This window comes from Mirounga angustirostris, unplaced genomic scaffold (genome assembly GCF_029215605.1).
Source record: "Mirounga angustirostris isolate CCGP_5_RB_7025 unplaced genomic scaffold, mMirAng1.0.hap1 SCAF_12, whole genome shotgun sequence".
Lineage (NCBI taxonomy): Eukaryota > Metazoa > Chordata > Mammalia > Carnivora > Phocidae > Mirounga > Mirounga angustirostris.
In genome coordinates, this window is record NW_026991720.1 from 42,583,906 (window position 1) to 42,611,100 (window position 27,195).

The window sequence follows — 27,195 nt, forward strand, 5'->3', positions numbered from 1 at the left end:
AATTTCTCTTCTTCTCTCTGCACACACTGCCTCCATCTTAACCCAAGCCACCATGGCTCACCATCACCATCACTACTGTAGCAGCCTCCTACCTGGTCACCTGCTTTCAGTCTTGCCCCAGCCCATCCATCGCCCCCAACAGTAGCCTGGACACAGGGTGATCTTTGGAAAGCAGAAAGGGCTTGCTTAAAGCCCACCAGTGGCTCCCACTCCTCTTAGAATAAAGACTACCCACCTTCCCAAGACCTGAAAAGCCCTGCATGATCCAGCTCCTGCTTCTCCTCCACCCTCATTTTATGCCCTTGCCCACCGCGCTTGAGCCACACTGACTCCCTTCCAGTTTGAGAGCATGCTATCTTATTCCTACTTTGTGGCCATCAAATACATTTCTTCTGCATAGAATGCTTGCCCTGACTCCCTTCGATCCTTCAAGACTCAGCTGAAATGTCGCAGCCTCAGAGAAGCTTTCCCTTGTCACCACCTAAGGAGCCACCTACTCCCTCTCCATTTGCTTTCTATTGCTCTGCCTTATTTGCTTCCTTCATCCCACTTAACATACTTAGCAATTATTTGTTGTAGAGTTACGATTTTTGTCTCATTCTCCTTTTGGACTGCGGGCACCTCAATGACAAGGGCTTCTACTCTTAGAGTCACCAGAGTACCCGCTGTGCTCAACACAATGCCCAGCACTTAGCCACTGGGTAAGAAATAGTTCTTGAATGAACAAAGAAGTCCATTTTCCAGATCTCAAATAAGCCAATTAACTTGCCGGAGATCAAAGAGCTCTAACAAGGAATATAGAAATCTCTCAGAGGCAAAAGAACATTCTGCTAGGGCTTAACAATATTTCTCTTTCAAAAAAATCACACTTATCCTGAAGACCTTAAATGACTGTAATCATCATGAATCTTCTTTGCTCCACACATAACCTAAGCCCCAGCTGTGATTGTCCACGTGCTAAGTACATCCAGCTGGTAGCCTGAGGTTGGGAGGATTTTGCAACAGTGGAAATCCTTAAATTGTTCAAATGTGCTTGTCACAAAGCATTTCTCTTAAGTGCTTTCTATCCTGCCTAGTGGGAAGCCCTTGTATTTTATCAAGTTGCAATCCAGTTGGACTACTGATGGAATTTCCCTTTGGCCAAGAGGGGGTGTGGCCCACATCAGCAAGTCTCTTCCATTGCTATTTTGGGAGCTGTAGGGAACTTCTGATGGATGGATACACCAGGAATTTCTCACCTGCACAGTTCTGCTGAGGCTCCCAGTGGACACTGATGCCCTCTCTCTGGCAGGCCCGGGTATATGCCAGGAATGACTCACAGTAACAGTTTTTATGGACTGGACATTCACACATGTCTGTCACGCAGGACCTAAGGAACCCAACAGAAAGAAATGAACTTGTAAAAATATCAAATTATCACACACCCTAAATATGACTTGCAGAAAGGGGTGGGTGGTGGATGTCAAACCTTGATTGGCCATTAAAGATTGCTATTTTAGGTCGGAAATCTAAAAATGGCATAAAAGTTCTGCATAAAGCCTTACTGGGTATCTCTGAACAACATGATATTAGGTTTCTTTTCTTCTAGAGCAGGACTGTCCAAGAGAACTTTCTGCAATGATGGAAATGTTCTACAATCTCCACTGTCCAAAGCAGTTCTACCACCCATATCTGGCTATTGAACACTTAGAATGCATCTAGTGTGTGTGAGGAACCAAATTTTTTATTTGATTTAATTTTAATTAACTTAGATGCAAATAATCAATATGCCTAGAGGTTACCATGTTGGAAAGGCAGCTCCTAGGCTACAGTCACCATCCAAGTGCTGTCATTTTGTGAATAGCTCTAAGAATCATAGTTTCTACTTCAATATAACCAAAATAGTGACCAACTTGATGAAAGTAGAAAATCCGAGGATGAACTATGAGAGGTTCTGGACTCTGGGAAACAATCTGGGGGTTTCAGAGGGGAGTGGGGTGGGGGGATGGGTTAGCCCAGTGATGGGTATTAAGGAGGTCATGTAATGCGTGGAGCACTGGGTGTTATACACAAACAATGAATCAGGGAACACTACATCAAAAACTAATGATGTACTCTATGGTGACATAACATAACATAACATAACATAACATAACATAACATAACATACAGAAAGAAAGAAAGAAAGAAAGAAAGAAAGAAAGAAAGAAAGAAAGAAAGAAAGAAAGAAAGAAAGAAAGAAAGAAAAGAAAAATCCCAGGGCTTTCTGAAGACGTACAATTAAGATTCACTTTTGCAGTCACTTGGAATCTTAAGTTTTTTGAGAAACACTGAACCTCATTCTTTAGAATGTGGGGTGATAAATTCCAAATAAAGCAAAACTTTCAAACTCCTCATTAGACTGAAAGATAAAGAAGATTGAGCCAAGGTCTTCATAGCTTAAGTTTAAATATGGAAATGATGGGCCAGGACATCAGGAGAACTAAAACGGACTCAAATGTAAACTAACAAATTTTCAAGCACATTAACCTCCAGGACACAGTAATGAACTTACATTAGTATGTCCTATTACCATTTACAAAGTGCTTGTGTCTGTCAATGAGTGCTACATTGGACAAAACAGAGTCCCTATTTTATAAATAAAGAGGCCATTTTACAAATGAATAGATAGGCCCAAAGTCCCATTAAAAAGTGGTAAAAGAGTGAATTAAATTACATCCTCCCACACTCAGGCTCTTCCTTTTATGCCATAGAACCATCTTCATCTTCACCTTCCAGTAAGTTTGTTCCCTCCCAGTTTGGACTTGACATTTATGCATGAGGCCCTCAAGATTAAGAACATTAAACTACCCTTATTTTTTTTTTCCATACTCTTGTTCAGCGAAAACTCTTCCTTATAGAATCTAATTCCAGGCTGAAAGCAAAAACAAATAATAATAATAATATTCAAGATTACAAACAGCACAGATGATCTTGAAAAGTGACCAGGAAGTGATAATCCAATGTGAATACACCAGCATTTTCTCTTGGTGTGGGATGTGTGTACACATCAGATTACAGAGGGTGGCCCGCTAGCTCTGTGTAAACGCTGGTGCACTGCCTACTTGGAACAAGAATTAGGTGCAGAAACCATATTAAAGAATCAATAGACTCACCGTGTACCTGCAAAGTTATAACAGCCCAACCCTCAAGAACACAGCCTTGGAAATATGAACTAACAGGGACAAAAGAGCAACTGTACTGAAACCTGATGAGCCTCTTCCGTGTCATCAAGTGAGAAATTATCTGATGACTGATACTTAAGACAGAAAATTATTTGATGACTGATATAGGACAGAAAAACAGATCTCTCTCCTCTCTGAAATAATAAAGACTATATTTCCTTTTTTTTTTTAAAGATTTTATTTATTTTAGAGATAGAGGGAGAGAGAGAGGGAGAGCGGGATGGGGAGGAACAGAGGGAGAGGGACAAGCAGACTCCATGCTGAGCCCAACGTGGGGCTCGATCCCAGGACCCTGAGAGATCATGACCTGAGCCAAAGTCAAGACTAAGGTCTAACTGACTTAATTGACTAAGCCACCCAGGTGCCCCAAGACTGTATTTCTTAATACCTCTTCCCACTTGCATTACAGAAACCCTGTGAAATCATGCTCACTCACAAACCCTTTCCCGTACCAGACACAGTGCTGTGTCTTTAAATTCTTGCAGAGCCTCCAGGCTTCCAAGAAAAGCCAACTAAAGCCTGTTCTTAAAACAGCCTCTAAACATCTGAGGACCAACACTCCTCAACACCACTGCCTTTGCTGTTTTCATTTTCGTTTCAGACCAACCCACACCCATCACACTCCCGCTCAGCTCAGACTTCACAGAGAGGCTTCGGCTGCTAGTGCTAACCTCTCATCCCCGCCCCCGGCTTCACTCCCTGGGGACTTCCCTGGCCCGTGCGGTGCTGGTCTCTTGGGCACGGGTCCCACCGATGCAATGGGGATGCAGTGGGACCGAGTGGGCCCGATGAAATGATGGTCCTCGTGTGGGAACGAGGTGGTCTCCGCATGAGGAAACACATCCTCTGATCTGAAAGAACAACTACATCGACTCCGTAAAACTGTGTAGACAGTGAACAGAATTTAATTGGTTTGGGTAAAAGAATTGTTAGTGAACGTTTTCCTTCTTTTTCTCTTTCTTTCTACTGGTTGTCTTAGGAAGCTATTTATACGATTTAAAATAAACTAGGTACAGCTAAATCCAATTCACCGAGACTGTCGAGCGAAAACGTGGAAGCCCACATTTAATGTGGAAGCCCACATTTAATAACCACTGCATAGCCGCCCTCCGTCTCCACAACAGGCCACGCAGGGCACACACACAGTCCGCAATGGATCTGCCCTTTAAAACAAAGGAAGATTTGAGCTAATTCTGTTACTTAGCACTCATGAGGAACAACAACACCGGAAGAAAAAACATTTGTCAAAGCCACCCTTGGCTTGAAATATTTCACATATATTTAAAGGCTTGGGAGATGTGTTTTGTCACAGAAGTTAAAACTACAAGATGTCTTTTTTTTCCACTTGTCAAGCTGATGCTTTTTTACACCAGATCATACCCAGGGTCTGTGAGAGAATGGAGAAAGAGAGGGTCCCTACTCAGCTGGCAGAGCGAACAACTCTTAGCTCTTACGTCGGGCATTTTGCTACCGTCGGCTTGTATGTGGACTAGCTCATTTAGCCCACACAGCGACGGGGGCTGAGGCATGTCTTATTACTGGCCCACTTTGGGGGAAACCGGAGCTTGGAGGTGTTAGCTTGCTCAAGGCCCCATGGCTGACTTCAGATCTGGAACTGCAAAACCAGGACTGTGATTCAGGTCTTTCTCATCTCAACCCCCATATTAATAACAACTGCATTAGAAGATCTTTTTAGGGAGCAATTTGGCAATACTAATAAATGGCCCTAAGGAAGCTCCTTCCTTTGGCAGGGAAATTTCACACCCAAGAAAATAGTAATGCATGTGGACAAAGACTCTGTATATAGGGGTTTTCATCATAATGCTATTTAAAATGAAAAAGAGAGCAGGGGGATAACCTGAATTGCCTATAACAGGAGCTAGTTAAATACATCTAGGTGACCTTTATATCCTGCAGACATGTTTTTTAAAATATGAGGAAACATTCCAGCAGGACTGATTGAAAAAGAGCAAAGCTGTTTCAGTACTGTGTGGTCGCAGATAAGAAGACAAAAATAACTGAAAACAGATAGGCCCAAATGTTCACAGCAGTCAATGCGAGGTGGTAGAATTGTGGCACTTATTTTCTCCATATCTGTACTTTCTACAATAAACACATACCACTTTTCTAAAAAGATAAAATCGGTGTATTTTTAAATTGACAAAAAGAGTAACATGAGACATATTAGTACTTCAGTCAGAATGTAGGGACTGGAGTGAGAAAAATAAAGCATAAAGAATGAGAGGAAATTAGAACATCCATTCATAGGTCTTAGTTATTAAATATTTCTCCAGCTAAAGATTTCCAATCTGTGTATCAGAGGCCTCCTGACACAGACTTTGATTCTATTCACTGAGTGTTATCCTCAGACTCCCACCTCATTGGTCAACTGATGCTATGGATTTGACATCCAAATGGTTGGAATGGATAATGGGATAATTGGGCACGCGTCTGCTGGAAGGAATTTATTGAGAAAAAGGAACTTATTAAGAGAAGAGTAAAAGCATCCTCAAATGCACTTCAAATTTCAGGGAGGGGTGAAGCTATTGTGATTCAAGTGTTCAATTTGTGTTTATCACACTTAATAGTTCAGTATGAGAAAAATCTAACTTATGACAGCGGAGTTGAATTTTTATGTGGTAATGGAAGAGTGTTGTTCTTTCCTTAGTCAGTATGCACTGATACTGCACATTTATATTCGTTTTATAGAATATGTAGGAGAATGTTAATCACTTTTAGTAGTTAGTAAGATTTATGGCTTTGGTTTCTCTGTTTTCATGGCATGATTCTGTCACAGTCATGTTCTGTTCGATGTTGAGTTCCTGCTCAAGAAACATAGGCACCCATTGCTCCAGTGGGAAAACACAGGCTGCATTACAATAGAGCTTTCCCAGGAAAGCTCAACAGGTAAAGCAGAATCATCACCTGCCTATGGAGCCCTTTGAAGCATGCCTTCTGTCACAGGAGCTGACGAATGTATAGAGAAATGATGTTCTGATTTCTCCGCCCTGCTCCTGGCAACTTGCCTGACAGCAGAGAGGTGCAGGCAGGATTCCTGCTCCTTGGGGCTCACACAGCCGTGCACCGCAGTGATGTAGAGAGAGGATGCCAAGAGCTCCCGCAGGCTCCCCCCAGGCTGGTGCCCTGCTAGGCAGCCCTTTGTCACACACCAGCTGCCCCCTTCTCTAATCATTTCCGGTATGGGTGTCATGTCTCAGTAAGACTGTTCGAAGGCCTCTCCAAACTGCATGCAGCACTGTACTGGTATGGGAACCCCCTTGGGGTCAGCCCCCTCCCTGAAACCCAACTTACCACGATTTATCCGCAGGGGAGCCCCCATCAGCTTCTCCCCTCCATTAGGTTACAACCACTGCCTCCTGCAAAGGCTCTAGAAAGAAGCCACTAGCTACGTGGAACTTTTTAAATGGAAATTTAAATTCATTACAGTTAAATACAATTTTAAATTCGGTTCCTTTGTCACACTAGCCACATTTCAGGGGTTCCATGGCCACCATGGCTAGGGGCCACCATCCTGGACAGTGCTGATTTACACAAGTTCCATCCCTGCAGAAAGTTTCTACTGGATGGTGGTACCAAGAATGCGGCTCCATCTGTGTTAGGAAACCATTCCTCTTCTCCCCAGAGAGATTTACAGATGTTGTGAGATCAAGATCAGGCTCACTCTGGCTCATCCTGGGCACTTACAGAGAAAGTTCAAATTCATAGTCGCTAATAGTCTAAATCATCCCTTTTTCTTCCCCACTCACATTCTCTTACCCAGTCATAGGGAATGGCTCATTACCCCAGGCTTCCTTCCACCTTGCCATTCCTGCTTTGACTGTGTTTCCTCGTCTTTTCCTGCTGGAAGAATCTGATGTCTATTCTTTAATAAAGACTCCGTTCAAACTCCTCCACAACGCTACCTGACTGGCCCAGGAAAAGTCGGCCCCTTCCTACTGGGTCCTATCCCTTCTACATCTTTATCCTGCCACAGGCCCTCTGAATCCTAATTACCTCTTTGTCGCTTTGAGAGGGGGGACCTTGTTCATCCAGCCAAGCACAGTGCCTTGAATACACAGCTCAGTAAATACGGTGAATCATCAAAAGAGTGAATGAGAATGACCTGATGACTTTTCCCCAGCTTCCATGAAGTCACAGTTCGACCCCGATATCTGAAGAGCGTGAATTCTGTCCTTGCGCCTCCTCCCCAGCCAGTGGCTAACACGGTCTGCCCCCCACCCCCCGCCTCGGGGTGGCTCACCACAGCAACCTCTGAACTATGCTGCTTCCATAGGAACCTTTCATCTTCATTTTGAACTTCTTGCACCCCTCTCCTGTATCCTAGGGGATTTTCTTTTTAATTTAATGAATGGCAGAACAAAGGATCTGATCGGAGTACCCTGCTTTAATAACACATTTTTCAGAAAAGCACATATTCAATATTGTAAGAACAACCTATAGCTCTTCACGTTATTAAAAAGGCAAGCCTCCAAAGGCTGCTAAAATCAAAACATCAAACATCTCTCTGCTTCCTAGCAACAGCATACCAAGTGGTTTTCGCTCTGCTTTTTCTGGCATGCAGGCCACCCTTGTCAGAGAGAGGTAAGTGTTCATGTGTTTGCCACCCAAACGGAGTTTTGAAAGACAGATATGCTAACCATCGGGAGCTCTCCACACTGCTTCTGGGAGAAAAGAAGGGCAGGCCAGGACTGACAGCAGCCTGCCCCATCCGGGGGCCAGAGCCAGAGCTTGGCTTTTCCCCTCCGCCACCAGGAAGGGTCTTTGGCCGGACTGTGTTGTTCTGTTTGGAAGCCAGCTTTCCTGAGAGCACAGGAACATGTTGCTAATCCAGAAGAGGACTAGAAAACCACATTGGGTTCAGGTGGCTTTCCTTGCCCCGTGTATCTAGAAGTTCACAGAAGCAAGTGAAAGCATCTCAGGCTTGTCAGTGTCTGGGCGAGCGTGCGGAAGGGGGAAGGGAGAGGATTCGGGAGACAGTCCTGGCTGGGTGGGCAGAAGTGTGTTTAACTACTAAGAGATTATTAAGAAATTCGCTTACACTTTAATCCTTGAAATTCTGCCCTGACGTCCCTAACCCGAATTGAACAGAAGTAACTACAGGTAGTAGCCAGAAGAAGGCACAGCCCTGTCACATCATACCTAAGAAAACAGCTTCATGCCTAACTCAGTAGTGGCTACCTCTGTTCTTCTCAATACTACGTGGGCACCCTCACCAATTCACAAAAAAGCCCAGCAGATTGGCATAAAAAACAGGGCCAAAAGATTCAAGAATGGGAAACAGGAGGTTGCTTTATTGAGTTGTTAATGGGGGGTGGAGTGAAAACCTGCAGAGCCAGCCCCTAGGGAGTCCAGGCTGCTCCCTCCAGATCCTTCCTGAGCCAGCCACAGTTTGGCACCACAGTGGCTTAAATATTGATGAGAATATTTGATATCAAATATTGGCTTAAATGTTGGCTCTGTGGTTGCATAGGTTCCCAGGACAGCACCGCAAGGCCAGGTATTTCTGGTTGAGCTTGTTTATTTCACAAACTTGATCTAAGGAAATGGGGCAGGACAATCTGGGAGTCTAGCTGTTTCTCTGGTTGTGGATACTGCACTCACTTGCAACCCAGCCTCATCTGATCCCCAACCCCACAGACACATAGACATTAGACCTTTAGCCCACTCCTACGTGCGAAGAATGAATTCATTGAGCCCTTTTGTTTGTGGCACAGAGGAAGGCACAGACATGAACAGAGATGGACACACCTTCAAATTCCAAATGACACAGCAAAGGCTGTTATGGGCAGGAAGTTAGTGCCAATGGGATACGGAGGACTAAGTCCAGAAGGCTTCACACAGTGGGAAAGACACGAGAGCTGGGTCTTGAAGGATGTGTGGAATTTTGATTCATTCCATAATGAGGAAAAGGAAATTTCAGGCAAAAGGAGAAGTGCTGAGTCTCCAAATCACCAGATCTCAGATTTGATGGTCATGTGGTCCAATCACCAATATTAAAAAAGGGGGCCAAAACAAGGAGTCCCTGACAAACAGTCACACAACCTGTTGCCGAAGACTTCGTTTCCTCACACAGCAGCCTGGCAGTCCTATTGTGAAGACATTTCTTGCTTCTAGGGATCCAAATCCTCATCATCTCCAACCTGAACTCACAGGGGTGACACATGAAGCCACCCGGAATCAGTCAACGAGCCCGGGCCCTTGATGACACTTCAGTGATATTCCCCAGCTCCACCATCAGCCTCGTGTGTTCTTCACCTTCTAACATCCGGTGTCCTTCCCCCTGTAACTGCTCTCTTTCTGCCCCGACAGGAATAAAAATCCAACTACCAAAGTAACAGGGAACAGCCTACCAAACCGTTTTGAGAATTATTCACAATGAACCTCTTTTCTGATTGCCTGCACTCTGTTCCTGTCATGTATCCATTTGCCTACTTGTATATATGTAGTTCCAACTTAAAACCTAGGGACTCTACACTTTTACCTAACATACCTTCTCCAGATACTGAACAATACTGATTGCTTTAACCCTCCAGGGTTAAATTCCCCAGGAGGCAAATGGCATTACCTGCATGGCAGGAGCTAGCGTGGCACAGGAGTTCCAGAAATGGTCCTCAGCCTTGGACACCCTTCTAAAGCTAGAGATTGTTTTGTGGAATAACATAGGAGGCACAGAGACCTCCTCTAAAGATAGAAATGCTTATGATTTTCCATAGATGCTAATTTTAACGGGTGTCCTTAGCACTTGCTCTGAGTAGAGACGAAACAACCATCATGCATATTCTGGAACCTAAAATATTTTCTCCCTTGATAAAGTCATCTATGAGAGCATATGTGGAGACTATAATCCCCAGGCTCATAGTTAAGTTTTCTTGTGCCTTAGGGTGGGGGAAGGTGTGTGCACCATCCTGCTATTTGTCCCAGGCGCAGGGGCTACAACTTCAAGGAGGCCAAATCCAGAGACTCCGCAACCCCTAACATGGTTAGAAAATACTCCTCTTGGGGAAAATGAGATATCTTCGCTTGAGTATGAAACACTGCCTCCATGGAGGGGAAAAGCTGACCATGATTAGCAAACATTTGCTGGGTTGTCACTCTCCGAGGGAGAACTCACTGTTTCAGTTTGGGCAAAGATGTCTCACAAGCCAGCCAGGGGAAGGGGAAGCCTGGTCACTACCCCCCTCTAGTGGCCGCGAGTTAGAGTGCCAAGTAACCTCAATTCTTAATCCAGCATTTGCTCCTTACTCCACTTTTGGGGGTCGGCGGGGAGGCTGGCTGATAAAGCAGAACATGAAAACCACTGCTTGTCAGAAAATCAATCACTTTTCTCTTAAACATGTTCAATTCATCACCGTCACGTTCACTGTAAAACAACGGTGAGACTGGTTGGTGGACTATATCCCCGCATAATCTAAAAGCCTCCTGGGCACCTGCCACAGAGAGTAGATGATCTGAGGCACCCCCTGCAAGAGGGCAGGTGAGGTGGGGCATCAGTGGGAAAAAGCCTACGCTTTTTTGGTTTTCGAAAAATCTCATTTTACCTGTGTACTATATCTAGCTTGACCTACTTTGTTTTTGCAAAGAATCTGAAGTACAAAAAACTACCAGACCCTTCACTAAGCAGGAGGTACCATATCTGAGGTGGTAACTACTGAGAGGCCAAAGGTGCCAGTCATGTTCCTGCTTCCTAATTAGTAAAATGGCAGAATCATTACTGTACTAGCAATCTAGGACTCTACGTCTAAATATGGACTTATCCAGTGCTCAACTAGCTCTAAAAACTAGGTGATATTCACGCTTGGAAAGACCTTCCAGAAATGAGAGGGGGATCTTTACTGAGAAAATCTTCAATATCTCTTCTCTGTGGCAAGCCCACCTCATTATATTTCTACCCCCAACATATATACACATCACCTTTGCAACTGTTCCATTCAACACGACAAATATTCATTGGGTGTCTGCTGTGTGCAAAACAACAGGCTGGGCTCAGTGGGGAATCCAGAAGGAAAGAAGAGCCTGCCCTCAGCTTGGGACTTGCACAGTGTCGTGGGGAGGGCAGGGTGAGACTGAACTGAGGAGGCTCCTTCCTTGTGTCATCTCTCATGGGGTCCTCATGAAAAGTAAGTGAGAAAACAGACTGCCCAGTTGCTAAGGAGGAGAGAGAAATTCATCCATACAGGGCCATGAAGGCTAAGAGGTGGAAGCCAGGCAGAGAGCAGGGTCTCCTCTCTTTGCCCAGCCGAAGCTCAACGTGAGAAGCATACATAAGTGGCGCTTTGTTCTTTCTCTCATTTGAGGGTGGCACCCCCGGGGACTCCCAGCAGCCCCAGCAGTCCCCTGTGAAATCTTGCCATTCGTGGCCCAGCGTGCCAGGACAGGCGTGCGTGTCTAGACCACGGCTGCCGGCTGAGAGGCAGGCACTGGGAGTGCATGGTCACGAGGGGCAGTGAGCATCAGCATCTGGAGGCCACACCCCGGCCATACGCGGCAGCCACCCCCAGCCCAGCTGCTTCAAAGGGGCCGATCTTTCCAGAGGCCTTTCTCACATTAGGCCGTGGAGGGCTGCCAAGTCCACAAATCCTCCACTACGTGTGTTAATAAAAGGGCGGCAGTGGTGGCCCCGCCCCCAGAGGACACAGTGCTGTGAACTTTTTCAGATGCTGGGTGCCTTTCATCAAGCATCTGCCGTGCCTTTGGCTCCACAATAAACCAGTATTCACATCCAATCGCTGCACTAGGATGGGGTTTTTGCCCTTTATACACAGCTTGACTGTCCAGGGAAAACTCAGTCACTAGACCTAAGAGAAGCATCCTTCCCGAGGGGCCCACCCCACTCCCGTCAGTGGGCGATGGCACGTGGCCATTCTCAAATTACGGAAAAGAGGTGCAGGGACCAGATATTCCCCAAACCCAAACCATAAACACCATGGGCCAACCACCTTCCTGTAGCTTCCTACCCTCTGTTCAAATGATAGCATCCTCATAAAAGACCCAGAAAGATGGACTGCGAGGCCTGTTTCTAGAAGCAAATGAGAATTTTGCTTTGAAGGCCCCAGAACACTCAGAGCCTCAAAAGTGGAAGAAGTGGGGTTAGGCACATTCCCTCAGTACCTACTGTACACCAGGTGCGTTGCATATGTAAGCAAAATTTATAACAGGAGAAAGAACTAAGACCCCAGGAAGTCAAGCAGATTTTGTGTTTTTTTTTTTTTTAATATCACACAGGTAATAAGTGACAAAGCTAGGTCCATGTTCTCTGCCCTACAACACAGTGCCTAATATGACACATGCTGTTTCTTCCACCCCCTTCTCCTGGTTAGAACCTACTCCTCCTTCAATATGCAGGCCAATAGCTTTCTCAGGGGAGCTTCTGAGATCCCCAAGCTAGACCAGGTTGCTACTTGACATTCTCACGGTGTTCCTGAGTGGCCCTTGTCACAGCCTGCAACTCTGTTCTTATCTGATTGATCCCTCACTCCATCCACCTCTCTACGCTCCAGAAAGGGCAGGTTTTGTTCACCATCTTTTGCCACTCTGGTCAAGAGGAGATGCTCAAAACCTATTTATCTGAATGAATCATTTATAGATGGTTATAAAAGTCAAGTCCAGATAAAGTGAATTCTAAGATGACAATGAGAATCAGATGGTTCAATGACCTGAAAAAGTTTCAAGGAGGAGTGAGCATCCCGTGGATTTAAGTACAACCAACGGCCAAGAGGAGTAAGATCTGGAAACAGGCCACTGGGTTAGGCAACCAGGAGTCAGTGATGGCCCTGGTAGGAATAGTTTCGTGGAGTGGGGACAAAAGTATGGAAGGTGAGAAATATGTGAGACATTGAGTGAAGGCCATTCTTTCAGTAGGTTGGCAGTGACGAGGAGAGAAATGGAATGACAGAATGCAGGGAAGCCAGGTGGAGCACTTGTGTGTGTATGTGCACACACGTGTGTTAGGATCAAAGAGACTTGGACATGTTTGGCACCAAGCAAAAAGAAGTCCAAGAGAAGATGTTGAAATTAAAGAGAAGAAGGGGTTAGGTAACTGGGAGACCAATGTCATGAAGAAAAATAGGTAAACATGGAGTCACAAATGTAGGAGAAAGATTGTCCTTCTCTTCACTTACAGTTGCTAGTAAATCCCTGAAAAAAATTCCTGGAAGAAAACACAGACACGTCCTTTTGTTGATACACAGCAGAGTGGGGCAAGGGGTAAAAAAATCAAGGCTACATTCTAAATCAGCAGTTGGATGAGGATCAGTGACCCAATGCAAATACCTAGCAAAGAAGGGGGTAGAATTAAATGAAATTTGCATATGGTGTTTCCAGGTGAGGAAGCACTACAGATGAGGGACAAGATTCCCACCTTTGGAGAATAAGAGTTCCACTCTCTCTCAGTCCATGACCTTGGAGACCCACAGCAAATGAACTAAAATAAGACTAAGCCAAAGTTTTAATCAGGCAGAAATTTAGTGCTGGAGAAATTTAATTGGTCCTTAGCTCCTATGGAGAAAAAAACAATATGGCAGGTTTCTTAAACCTTAATTTTATGATCTAAAATTAATGGTGGAACAATTTTCCCCATCAGAGGACTCAAAATTTAGAAACCACTTTTTTTTGGGGGGGTGGGGAGATTTTCTAGATGTTTTCTTCCTAAATATTTTAAGACTCCCATCTGAAGAGTAAAAGTCTTAACAGCAACCACTGGCAATCCATCTTGGTTTAGGACAGTGAGTGCTCAAAAATCCTACCCATAGGCTAGATGACTCATAAACAGTCACCAAATCATAGACTCAAGAGTCTTAAAAGACCTTCGTGAACATCTACTTGCTGCAGGAATTCCTTTTATAACATCCCTGGCAGATGGTCATACATCTGCATCATGTCTGTGACAATAGCTCAGTAGCTTTTTAGGAAATATCACTCCTGTGATAAACAATTAAGCTTTCTATCTCTCAGGAAGTTTTCTTATTTATTAAAAGAAAATGTGTTCCGTAGCTTCCACCCATTTTCTCAGATTCTACCTTCTGTTCCATTGTGCAATCATTCTATTCTATTCCAGCCTCCATATGATATCCTCTTCAAACACATTACAAAAAGTAAAAAATGCTCCACTTAAAAGTTAACTTTTGGGGAACTTCCACAAATACGGCTATTATACCATTTTGTACTTCCTGTGCTTTTATTTTCTTTACACCTAGCAGCTAAAGGGCATTCAAGTTAAGTATAAACCTTCTTTCCCTTTTATTTATTCTTTCAACAAATCTCTGCTGAGCAGGGCACTGTGTTCACCCCCAAGTTAGGGGCAAAGATGAAAAAGACGGGGTTTCTACTCCAACTACACAATGTGCTAAAATAAATTGTAATAAAAGGAGGAAATCAATGAGTGCTATAAAAAGCAGTACAGTATTACCAGGGGAGTGCAAGGAGAGAGAGCGAGTATTCTGGCAAGGAGGGGAGGGAGTGAGAAGTTAGAAAAGATTACAAGGAGGAGGTTTCATTTGAGTTACATCTTAAAAGAAAGAGCTGGGTTTACCCGGACAAAGAGGAAGGAAGGGCTTTTCAGAAAACTCATATTTTAGAAATACTTTTGTTTGAAATGCCGCGTGTATCATTTGCAAATTCCTGAGCATCAAGAGGAGGAACAAAAGTCTTAGGAAATCACTAGAAAGGTAGGTTGTGCTCAGATAATGGACTGCCTTGTATGCTAAGCTATGAAGCATGAGCCTTATTTGGAGATCAGAGGAGTCATTGACAGATTTGAGCAGAAAAGGGATAGAACAGAACACGTCGCTCAGGAAAGTGAGCTGATAATCATGTGTGAGGAAGGCTGGAGGAGGTGGAGATGGAGAATTAAATGGGGTGGGGGTGAGGGGTCAGGCACCTATTGAGGATGACCCAACCAGGGGTTACAAGAGGGAAAAAAAAAAAAAAAGACCCAACCAGAGATTTATCGGTTTGGCGGAGGGGTAGGGGGTTGCCAGTAGAAACAGAGAGGAGACATAAAGCACATGAGATAGGAGAAGGGATAATCTGTAGGATTTGGAAAAGGATCTCATGTCGGGGCAAAAGGGAAAAGCAAGGGTCAAAGATGCCTCTGGAGATTTGAGCCCAGGTTTAAAGTCTATTAACCAATAAGGAATGCAGAAGTAGGCTGACAGCAAGGAGGAGTGGAAAGAGAGACAAAGAGCTTGTAGTCCAACATCCTGAGTTTCTGCTGGAACATCCAGGCAGTGAAGGGGTGGTAAATGTTTAGCAACCGGCTCCTGGGGAGTTAGGGAGAATAGAACCCCAGATTTGTAGCTTGTGCCAATTTCCAGGGCATAAATTCTCCCACGGTGGCTGCTTGCAGGCTACCAACATGACATCCCAGATCACGAAGCATGGTGTTGGGAAGAGATTCTAATAGCTGTCTCTGGAGAGCCCCTGGAAGCCAGCGCCAGCACACCACCGGCCCCAGTTAACAATGTGCAACAGGCGCTGGAGAGGGGAGACATACATTCCGCCAAGAGGATGCCTTATTTTTCAGTAAACAAAATGCAATTTCATTTTTGTGAGACAAAGTTAACTAACACCATGGCTACAGGCAGACTTGAGGATCCCTACTGATGTGTTCTAACGTCAGCCAAAAGTCCCAAATAAATTATCTCCTTCTCTGTTACCAATGTTCATGTAAACACCATAAAAATGAGCGCTGACAGCAACCAATGAGTTTATGTTAGTCTTATTTTTCATAATGTCCTAGGAAGATTCCTCCTTTAAGATTTATTATTGTTTTGCCTACCATGAAATAGTAACTAAGTGTTTTGCTAAATCAATTTAAAGGTTGCTTTGTTTCATTGCCACCTTTGCAAGTACCTCTGGGCTGCCTACTGTTTTATAATGGCTCATAATAATGCTGCTCAGTCAATCAGAGGATACAATTTGGCTTAAAAAAAACCCTATAAACTACTCTTTATCTCTTTGCAGGTTGTATAAAAATCTAGCAACATGACTGATTAATATTGGGACCATCAGTAATGCTATGAGGTTGGTAAGGCATTGGAATAAGAAGATGAGAAGGTGAGAAAAGTGGATAGCTCATATAAGCACAGTGATTGAAAGTCATGCACCGGGGAAGAAGACAGGAGGAAAGAAGGGAAAATGAGTGGTCAAAAAAGATTTTACTATGACTCAGCAGTGAAAAATGGTAATTTCCCACCCATATCTTTCCAGCGATAGCACAGATACCATCATATGCTTTTTTCCGGACACAGCAGCGAGTCAAGTATTTTTGTGCAAACACTTCTTATAATAATACTTAGGGGAACATAAACTCCTCATTCCTCACATAGCAGCCAAATGATCTTTTAAAAATACAAAATAAATCAAGTCACTCCAAAGATGCCTCATCACATTAAAAATATAATCTACATAAACCCTAATTATGGTCCCCATGCCCCTGACAATCTAAACCCTTCCTGCTTTACATTTTCAACTCTATTTACCAGCTTCAGCTCACTACCTTCCAAGCGGACCAGACTGCCCGCCATTTCTTAAATATGCCAAGCTCATTGCTGCCTTTGGCTGAAACAACCTTCTGGTTTCCTAGAGCAGTGGCTTGCACCTTCTTAACTTTCAGGGCAATTACTAGCTCCTCAGACATTCCTTCTCTGACCACAAGTATCTACAACAATCCCCTGCCTCCACTCCACCACCCTCTCTCAAATCTATTTAGTTGAGTATTGCTTTAGTTTTGGTGGCGTTCCCCAGCGAGGGTGTCAGCTTTGTTGAAGGACCTTGTCCGCCTCATTTCCAGCTGAATCACCAGCACAGTCATCAGCACGTAGAAGGTGCTTGGTAAACATTTGTGGAATGAAAAATGCTCCCATTCCCATTAACTGGACATATTTTTATGAAAGAAAAACAAAAGAATGACTAGTCCTGTCTCCACCACCCTATCCTCCACTATGTCTAAATATAATGTCCTGCCACCATGAATGCCACTTAGAGAAACTGCTTAGCAGCTTAAATAATTTAAATACATGACTTGGGATCTTGCATAGGACCACAGATTGGCCATTTTAAAAAAACACAACCAAGACTGCACGTGCTGACTTTTCCATGACCTACTGAGAGCAACCCACAGTACTTTCCAAGAAGCCTTGCAATAAGGTGAGGTAAACGTAAGTATGAGTTCCTTTCAGTCACTCATTCCTCTAAATAGCATTTACTGAGCATCTACTACACAAAGACATTGTGCTGAGAACATTGTGCGGATATACAGATGGGAAGTCAAAATCTCCATCATCGAAGACATAAAATAGAGTGAGAGAAAGAGATATAAAAGGAATTTTGATGCCAATATATTATATTTGTATATAATATTATATATAGTATTATTTAGAGTATATATATGTATGTACATATATGTGTGTATGTATACATATATATATAGTATAATATATAGTATTATAACAGAGAGATGAAGAAAGTACAGAGAGACAGCAGAAGAGGGAATGATCAGTGGAGTTAAGAATATGGGCAGCAGGGCGCCTGGGTGGCTCAGTCAGTTGAGCGTCCAACTCTTGATTTCAGCTCAGGTCACAATCTCATGGTTGTGGAATTGAACCCCGAGTCAGGCTCTGTGCTCAGCAGGAAGTCTGCTTCTCTCTCTCTCTCCCTCAGCCCCTCCCCCCAGCTCATGCTCTCTCTCTTTCTCTCTCTCTCTAAAATAAATAAATAAAATGTAAGAAAAAAAATGTGGGCAGTATGTTTGAGGAAATTTCATTGAAGGGGGGGACCAGTACTGGCCTATGAGCTCAGTCTTGCATGAGTTTGAAAGGCAAACAGGGGAAAGAAGGATAGCATGGAGAAGAGCAGATATAAAGCCATTAAGCCCTGAAATGACCCTACCTACTTAGGGAATTACAATTAATTTTATATGGCATGAGTGGTTACATATATGCAAGGAAGGACTTTCGCCTTATCAAAATACAACAAAGAGAGCATAGACAGTATAACTAAAACCTAGCTATTTACAAAAATAAGGGCAAAAAATACTGTATAATTAAACAGAATCCAACAGTACGTTAAAAGAATAACATATTAAACCAGGAATATTTATTTTAGAAATGCAAGGTTGGTTTGATATCAAGATATTTAATAATATAATTTTTCATCTTAATAAATGAAATAAAAATAACTATACATTCATGTTGACAGACGAATTACAACATATAATAAATTAAACATCTATTCTGGGTTTTAAAACTTTACAAACATGGCAAAACTGAAACAAAAGGATGTTTCTTTAACACAATGAATGGTATCTATCTCAATGTAAGAAGTCAGAATTATTCTTAGTGATGAAACATTAGAGACATGTCAGTAAATTCAAAAACAAAGGCTGCCTTTTATTACTATTATTAAGTAACAGTATTATAAAGTTATATCCTCTAAAATTACACAAGAATGGAGCACCTGGCTGGCTCAGTAGGTAGAGCATGTGACTTTTGATCTCCAGGTCATGAGTTTGAGCCCCACGTTGGTTGTAGAGATTACTTAAAAATAAAAAAATCTTTAAAAAAATTAAAAATTAAAATTACATATGAAGACAAATAATAGATTTTAGAAAGAGCAAGATTATACTTGGCTTGCAAATTATATGATTGTCTATAATTAAGAAACTTCAGAAAAAGAGAAGTTCTAAAAACATCTTTACTAAATGCCAGCAATAACTGCTTAGGAACTATCCTCTACAAAAAGACCCAATTCACAATACCAACCAGTCAATGTGAGAGAGAACAGACTTAGAAAATGGCTTTTCTCTCTCTATAAAGCAAACAACAAAATGTACTTGTATAAACAAAAGACATTTCCTGCGATAATATAGCAGACTTTATTTTTATATTAAAAAATTCTCCTTATGTAAGCATTCCTGCGATAAAAATAAAAATACTAAATTTGAAAAAAAAATTGTTTTAAATCTCTTTGGCTGCCCAGTGGAAGCTGGGGTGCAGAGGAAGGGTTAATGTTCATTGTGGGAGAGGAATGCATCTGAGGGAGGAGGGACAGAAATTGGAAGCACAAAGAGATAATGACGGTTTACACCAAGGCAAACAGTGGTTGCTAATGCAACCAGGAAAATGGATTTTAGATATGCTTAAAAGCTTCCATCAGCATGATTCAGAAACTGATTGACTATTTGAGCATAAGAGTTATAGAAGAGAGAAGAAACAATGACTTGTACATTCAACAAATATTTGCTGAGTACCTTTTATGTGGCAGGCACTAAATGAGAGACCTGGAACCGTGAATAATGAAATGAGAACATACGTTAATTCAGCATCCTCCTAGGAAAGAGAATGCATTAAAAGATATAAGTCCAACCCACAAAAAGCCTACACATATTTCTTCAAGTACACACAAAAATGAAAATCCAATCTGGAACTTTATTAGCTGGAAATTATGAAGAAATTATGCCTTCGAATGAAAGAGTAGCTGGAGGAGACTCTCAAAGTGTTTAATGAGTGGAGAAGAACATGGACCTTCAGGGAATGGCAGATGCAAAACTCATCAGTGACTTTGGCTCAGACTGAGCAAACTCAGAGGAGCCAGAATCATAGTCCAGAGTGAAATTTAGAAGTAGAAGAGGATCCAGGCCTCTGGACCACTGGTTCTCAAATCTGATTGCACCTTAGAATTACCAGGGAGCATTAAGCAACAGTGATACCAGGGGCTTCGGGCTGCAGAGATTCGGACTTAATTGGCCTGGGTGTGGCCAGGGCACCAGAAAACCCTCGGGTGACTCCCTTGTACAGCTCTAATGGAGATGCAGATGATCCGATCGTCATCACTAGCTAGATCTTGGTACATGGTCTAGATATGTATTGCAATCAGCCACTGCTAAGAAGGCCCTATACTAAGGGTTCACAGATCCCACTAGACCCTAATTCTCCATACGAATCCTCCATCACAGTCAGTAAACTCACTTTTCTAAAATAGGGGAACTAAGATACAGAGTTTTACAATCTTCTACAAGCTAAATAGCTTTTCTAACCTCCAAAGTGCTAAAAGCACATGATAGTCTATTGATTTTCTTTCATCTCCGTTGTTTAAATAAAATTGGGGGGTCAAAGTAGAATCCTACTCCCCCTAAAATTTCACTAAAATAATTTTTACTTAATTTTAGAAATACTGGTTGGCATTGTGCTCTTATAATTTTATCCTTCCATGCAATATTCTAGAAAGAAAGAATATGATATTAAAGAACGCACAATAAATACTGATTGGAAGAGTTTCCATGCACTCTGAGAACATTATATCTGGCCATTAACCTTTACACAAGAATCAGGTAATTGCAGAGGCAAATGTTATTTCAGAACTTTGATGAAAATTATCCCTGTGTACATATCATAAACTCAGAAAAAAATGAACACTCTGGGTCATTATTAGAAACTCCATAGAAAAGAACTGTAGTCTTCTCTCTCAAAGCTCTGTACTCACAATGTCTTTCAACTGAAAGTCACTACAAAACCAAAATTCTCAAAGGAAGGAAAGAGTTAAGGGCAAATAACAGGGCTGCCTGAGATTTCTTGTTAGCAAGACTTTCTCTCCAATGAAAGCATTTCTCAGGTGTCCGTGTGCAGGCAAATTCACTAAGCGGCTGAGGGTCCAGTTGAACTCAGTGCCTGGGGTCCTTCTACTCAAACCAGCAGCCGTGATCTGCCTCACCTGGGATCTGTTAGAAAGGCAGAATGTCAGCCCTAAGCAAAACCTATGAAATCAAACTCTGTGTTTTAACAAGATCACGAGGGATCTGAACGTGCATTGAAATTTGAGAAGTATTAGTTTAGAATAGAGCTACGGAAAATGCAGTCAAACAGCAGCTTCAGCATCATCCTGGAGTTGGGTAGAGATACAAATTACTGGGATCCATTCCAGACCCACTCAATCAGATGCTCTGGGGGTGGGGCCTAGGGCCCAGGAACTGGCATTTTAACTATCTCTACAGGTAATTCTTGCGCACAGCCAGGTCTGAGAAGCAGCTGTCTTGAGCAGGTTTTTGCTCTGCCCACCCCTACCTCCAGAGCACTTACTCTCTACAAATTGATAGAGACCAAAGAATGAGTAGGAGTTAAATGGAAAAGAAAGAGAAGGGATAGCAGCTTCAGAAAGAATGGTCCATCACCCACCATCCATGCCACAGCCTGAGAACTTCTCATCATCTGATGATGGGCCTTATGTTTTCACTCTTTAGAATTTTAGAACAAAATGATAAATCCAGTGGTTTGAAATCTCAGTCTTAATTTATTTTTGCAGAGCCTAACTTTAATTTCTTTTTTTTTTTTTAATAAAAAGTTTGGGTCCTGCCCCACTTTCCCACCCCTATCCCCACTAAAGATTTCTGCAGAGTTTTAAAAGCAAACCTTCACAATGATGGAAATCTTTTGATGCACGTTAGCTCTAAAATACTCATATTATCATTGCTGTTGGTAAGTTTCATTTTTTTTCCCATATTTTCATGGTGATTTCATTGTATGGTAAATGCAGCTGTATCCCTCAAGGAGTTTACTGTGTGTTTCATTGACTCCCTCCCTCTCTCAATAAACATGCATTGAGTGTATCCTATATGTGAGGCCAGAGGTAGGACACTGAGCAAGGCAAACCTAGTCCCAGCCCTTATGGGGCTTCCAGCTGGGCAGGAACAGCTAAATAATCAGACACTTAGCATGTTAAGGGCTATGGTTAGAGCTACCAAGAATGTTGCAGGATGGACCTCCTCTGAGTCCTAATCCTGAGGTAGGGAGCACTGATGAGGAGGATGAAACTCGGTCTGGGAAGTCAGGGATGGAGTTTCTAAGGCTGGCCCTTGATGGAGAAAAGATTTTTCTTTTCTTTCAAAATGCTGATAACCGGGGTTTCATTAGCTCCTTCCAATTCTGTCATTTCCTTGCTATGAGACAGCATTTAGCTTTCTACAGAGAAGAAAAAGCAGCCTGTCACCTTCTCTCAGTGTAGGAAAAGCCCTTGTTCCAAGTTTCTTTGGTCCTCCACAGTACTCTAGATTTGACACACTGCATTGGATTCTATCATAGATTCTTAGTAAAATGTGATTGTTATTTGATTGAAAAGTAAAAGAAGAAAACTTGTTTTCTCCTGAAGTCCTGTATGATGCTCAAGGAAGAGCAATCAAGATTAACTTAGAGTTGGTCGGCGATAAGGGCAGATCTGTATTTCTTCTTTACACTAAATGTTCTCCTAATGAAAGCTGAGTCTATGATTCTTTCTTGTTTAATATTCATGACCCAAACTCTCGGGAGTCAAGGAGAAAAGTGAGTAAGAATGCAAACAAAGAACAAACTTCAAGAGTAGAAGACCAAAAATCAAGCCACTTTTTAATTATAAATAAACTTAGGAGAAATGGAAGGAATTCAGTTGGAAATTATAAACATTGAGAACTTTTGTACAATAAAAAGTAAGGAAACCAAAATATTGAAACTAAAATACCAAATACTAACTCTGTATCCCTGGGCAAGTAACTCAAACTTTTATTCATAATGAAATATTTCAAACAGAAAAGAACAGAGAGTAATATAGCAAGGAGCTATGTACCCAGCATTCAGAATTCACTAATGTTAACATTTTGCTGTATTTGTTTTAGGTTTTTAAAAGGAAGAAAACACTAGAATTATAGTAGAAATTCTTTGATCCCCTCTATCCCTAATTCCATTCCTCTACTTTTCTTCTCAAGGCAAATGATTATCCTTTCTTTACAATAGTTCTACATTTTTACTATATATAATTGTAACCATGAATAATAGGTGGTATTCTTTTATATTTTTAATTTTACACAAATGGTACCACACTGTGTGTATCTCTCTTGAACTTGATTTTTCTACACAATATTGTGTTCTGAAAAATTACGCATGTTGATACCACTACATCTAGATCATTCACTTTAATGTGCAATATTCATTTTTTAAAGACATTCACTGAACCAAAGACAGTAGAGGTTTCCAATTTGGGGTGACTATTAAAAATACTTCCAAGTGTGTATGTGTGTATGTATATGTATTTGCTATCTTTTTGCTATATATTTTGCTATCTTTTTGAAAGCTTAAAAAAATAATTATATTGTATGTTATGTCAATCTTTGGAACATGTTGAGACTTTTTGGAGTCTAATAAATGTCACCTTCTTTTTACAACATTCTATGTATGCCATAATAAATGTATACTCCATTTTTTGAATGCAGAATTCTATATACATCCATTAAATCACACTTGATTCCAATTGTTCAAATTTCTATATTCTTATCAATTTTCAGCTTGACCTATCCATTTCTTAGACTAGTGTATTCAAATCTCTCCTTATGATTAAAGATTTGTCATATTCTACTTGTAAGCTGGACAATTTTTGATGGATGTATGAAGTCAGTGTGACTGGAAACACATATGTGCATGACCATGGCATCTTCTGACATACTGTTTCTAACTTTGTACTTTCACCTTTTTTGCCTTTAATTTTATCTCATATTATTGCTATAATAGCCTTCATTGGTTAGTGTTAAGGATACATTTTTTTCTGTCCCTTTACTTTCAATCTTTCTGTGCCATTTATTTAGGTATTCTTCTTGAAAACCACATATACCATATATAACTTCTTTTTAGAAATCTAATCCTAGAGCCTATAAATTTTAAATTTTTCCAGTTACTGATCTGTTTGGATTTTTGTCTTCCAGGTTTTTATGTTTCCTATTTATAATGGTTTTTCTTCTTTATTTCCCTATTTCCTACCTTCTCCTCTCTTTAGGACAACATAATGTTGTTACTGTCCTACCCAGCAATTCCATTACTGGCTGTTTACTCTACAGAAACAATGAAGATATAAGAAAATATTTGTACATGGAGATGTTCCATGAAGCATTATCTATAATTTTGATTTAGAAACATATGTCCAAAAATAGAGAACATGACTGAAATATTTTATAACCACTACAAATGTTCTGCAGCCTATGTAGCATAAGGAGAAAATGTTGCATGATGTTCTATTAGGAGGAAGAGCAGAATACAAACTTCCATATATTCCATGTGTATGGCTACATTGCAACCATGTATACATAATTTGGTGTTTGGCAGAAAGATGTTCAGCCCATCTGATTTCTCTAAGCAGCATTGCCCTTCTTTGCTGTGGGTGCTATGTGGGTACCCTGGCACATGGGATTTGAACATCTGACTCGTCCCCTGCTGCTTTTAACTCTCAGCAGTCCTAACCAATGATGTGTATACTCATCCAGAAAATTCTCCGATACTCACTGTATTAGTCAGGGTTCTTCAGAGACACAGAACTAACAATGGATGGATGGATGGATACATAGATATGATAGATGATAGATAGATAGATAGATAGATAGATAGATAGATAGATAGATAGATAGATGATAGATAGAGAGATAGATAATAGAGTGAGCAAGAGAGAAAGATTGAGAGAGATTTATCATACTTACAGTAAAGAATTGGCTCACAAGATTATGCAGGCTAGCAAATTCAAAATCTGCAGCTTAGGCTGCAAGCTGGAGATACAGGGATGCTGCAGTTCATGAAGGCAGTCATGCTGGAATGATTCCCTCTTCTTTGAGGGAGGTCAGTCTTTCTCTTTTCCTCTTTTTTAAAGAGTTTATTTATTCATTTGAGAGAGAGAGAGAGCATGTGGGCAAGGAAAGGGCAGAGGGAGAGGGAGAGAGACTCCCAAGCAGACTCTGCACTGAGTGTGGAGCCCGACGCGGGGCTAGATCCCACAACCGAGAGATCATGACCTGAGCAGAAATGGAAAGTAGGACGCTCAACTGACTGAACCACCCAGGCACCCCCAGTCTTTTTCTATTAAGGCCTTCAGCTGATTAGATAAGGCCCACATACATTACAAAGAGTCATCTGCTTTACTCAAAGTCTACTGATTTAAATGTTAATCTCATCTAAACTATGCCTTCACCGAAACATCTAGAATGTTTAATCAAGTATCTGGGTACCATTGCCTAGACAAATTGACACATAAAACTAACCATCACACTCAGATTAACATTATACATTCATCCATCCATCCAGCAAATTTTCATTGAATAACAAATATATGCCAGTTGTTATCTTCCTGCTTACCACCCTCCCACCCACAGGGAATCTGCTCTGGAAGTGTTCTTCCCGTTTGAGCAGGGAAGGCTCTGTAAAAAAAAAAAGAAGATGCAAATATGAATAGCATTGTGCAGAGATAGTAGGATAATTTCTTTTAAATTACCTTTTATAACTCTAAGTTTTATTTTGTTCTGTTTTAATAAAATGAAGTAAGTGAATTCAAAGCTTTTTTAAGAAAAGAGAAAGTGGGAAAACCATAACAAAGAAATGCACTGAAGGTAGAAATTTAGTTCTCAGGGATTTTCAGAGGTTTATGCTTAAATCTTTAACACAAGGAATAAAAGTTCTGGAAATGCTTTTTCATCCCCTTAGGATGGCCTGCATTTATTACATTAGCAGAGTGTCCTTTTAACTGGCCTTACAGAAAACTTTTGATGCCAAATTGGCAGAACGTCTTCTATCTCAACCTTCTGGTTTTGGGTGAAAAATGATTTCTGAAGCAAGTTTGGCTCCTGCTGTGCAAAGACTTTTCAGAGACCCACAGCTTCCAAGGTATTAAATAACAGCTAGCAAGAGTGAAAATTAAAAAATAATAGTAAACAGGGCAATCATAACAATACTTTAGAAAGCCCTTCTTCTAGTTATCATAAAGGTCCTGGGGTTAATAAGATAATGATTTCATGCTTCTCTTTAAAGAGACTGACTGTCAAAAGTGATTGTCAACCTAACAGCTTACTTGCCTGTTTCCTATTACTTATGACTTTTTGACCCTGAAGGGGCCTGGGACAAGATATGGTCTCTTTATATATCTTTCTGAGGAGCTGAATTCAGCGCTTCTGACTCAAGAGACCCTTGAGACATCCTGATAAGAATGTGAGCTTAGTACTTTTGACTCCAGTGGCCTTATAAAAATGGCTGTGACGAGTAGAAAGAGCACAGTTTTAAATCCAGAATTACCTGAGTTTCTGAGGTGGTCTTGCCATTGATGAATGAGACAATTTGACCTGAAGCTCTGACATTTTACTGTATCATAGATAATTCCCCAAACACAAGGGTAAATGAGATTCTGCTTGAGAGGATATAGATATGCATTAATTTTCAGAGTCTGCCCCTCCTGCATGTAGTAAGTATTATTGTCTATGTAACAATAACAATACCCCTTAAGGAAAAACAATGACTTGAGAATACCAATTGATTTTGAAAGTTTATTAATGCGTGATTGCTGGACTGGGATATTTTTGCTGCTGTTGTCAGGCTTCAAAAGTCTCTCCTAACTTCCACAATTCTGTAATTATGAAAAGTGACTAATTTAGAGAGACAAAGAAAATGAGCTATAGAAATCTAATACCTGACAAGTTTTCTTTCTTTGTAAATACAGGAACAAGTCAATAAACTGAGTCATTCGAGACAAAAGGCAGATGGAAAAAACTATATTCCATTTTAGAAATCCTTACTTTATTGTCACCAGACGTAACAAGGCATCCATCCATCCATCCATCCATCCATCCATCCATCCATCCATCCACCCAATATTTTGCTGTACACTACCATTGCCTACTACTAAGTAATGAGATTATACCCATGAATAAGACAGGAAGGTTCCTATCCTCATGGAGTTTATATTCTACCTCATTTTTATCAACGCAAAATTATATGAGTTATTCTTTTTTTTAAATAGGAACTAATTCTGTCACATAAAACGATACTGAACGTCAATAACTGTCATGGAAATGCAAACCAAAACCACAATGAGATACCACTTCACATCCACGAGATTGACTATCATCAAAAAATGAGATAATGACAAGTGTTGGCAAGGGTGTGGAGAAATCAGAACCCAAATTGACTGCTGGTGGGAATGCAAACTG

The 27,195-nt window shown here is 41.4% G+C and overlaps 1 protein-coding gene across 5 annotated transcripts in view; it reads right to left on the minus strand.

The window, feature by feature from the left end:
• The window catches only part of BMPER (BMP binding endothelial regulator), a 249,704-nt gene that overhangs the window by 11,618 nt on the left and 210,891 nt on the right, over positions 1–27,195 (minus strand). For 4 of the 5 annotated variants that reach the window (XM_045864437.3, XM_045864436.3, XM_064575064.1 and 1 more), the window contains one exon: positions 1,239–1,369. The exons of the other annotated variant lie outside the window; for it this stretch is intronic. In XM_045864437.3, coding sequence (XP_045720393.1) covers positions 1,239–1,369 — 131 coding nt within the window. The remainder of the gene's footprint in view (positions 1–1,238; positions 1,370–27,195) is intronic. 5 annotated transcript variants of the gene reach the window in all.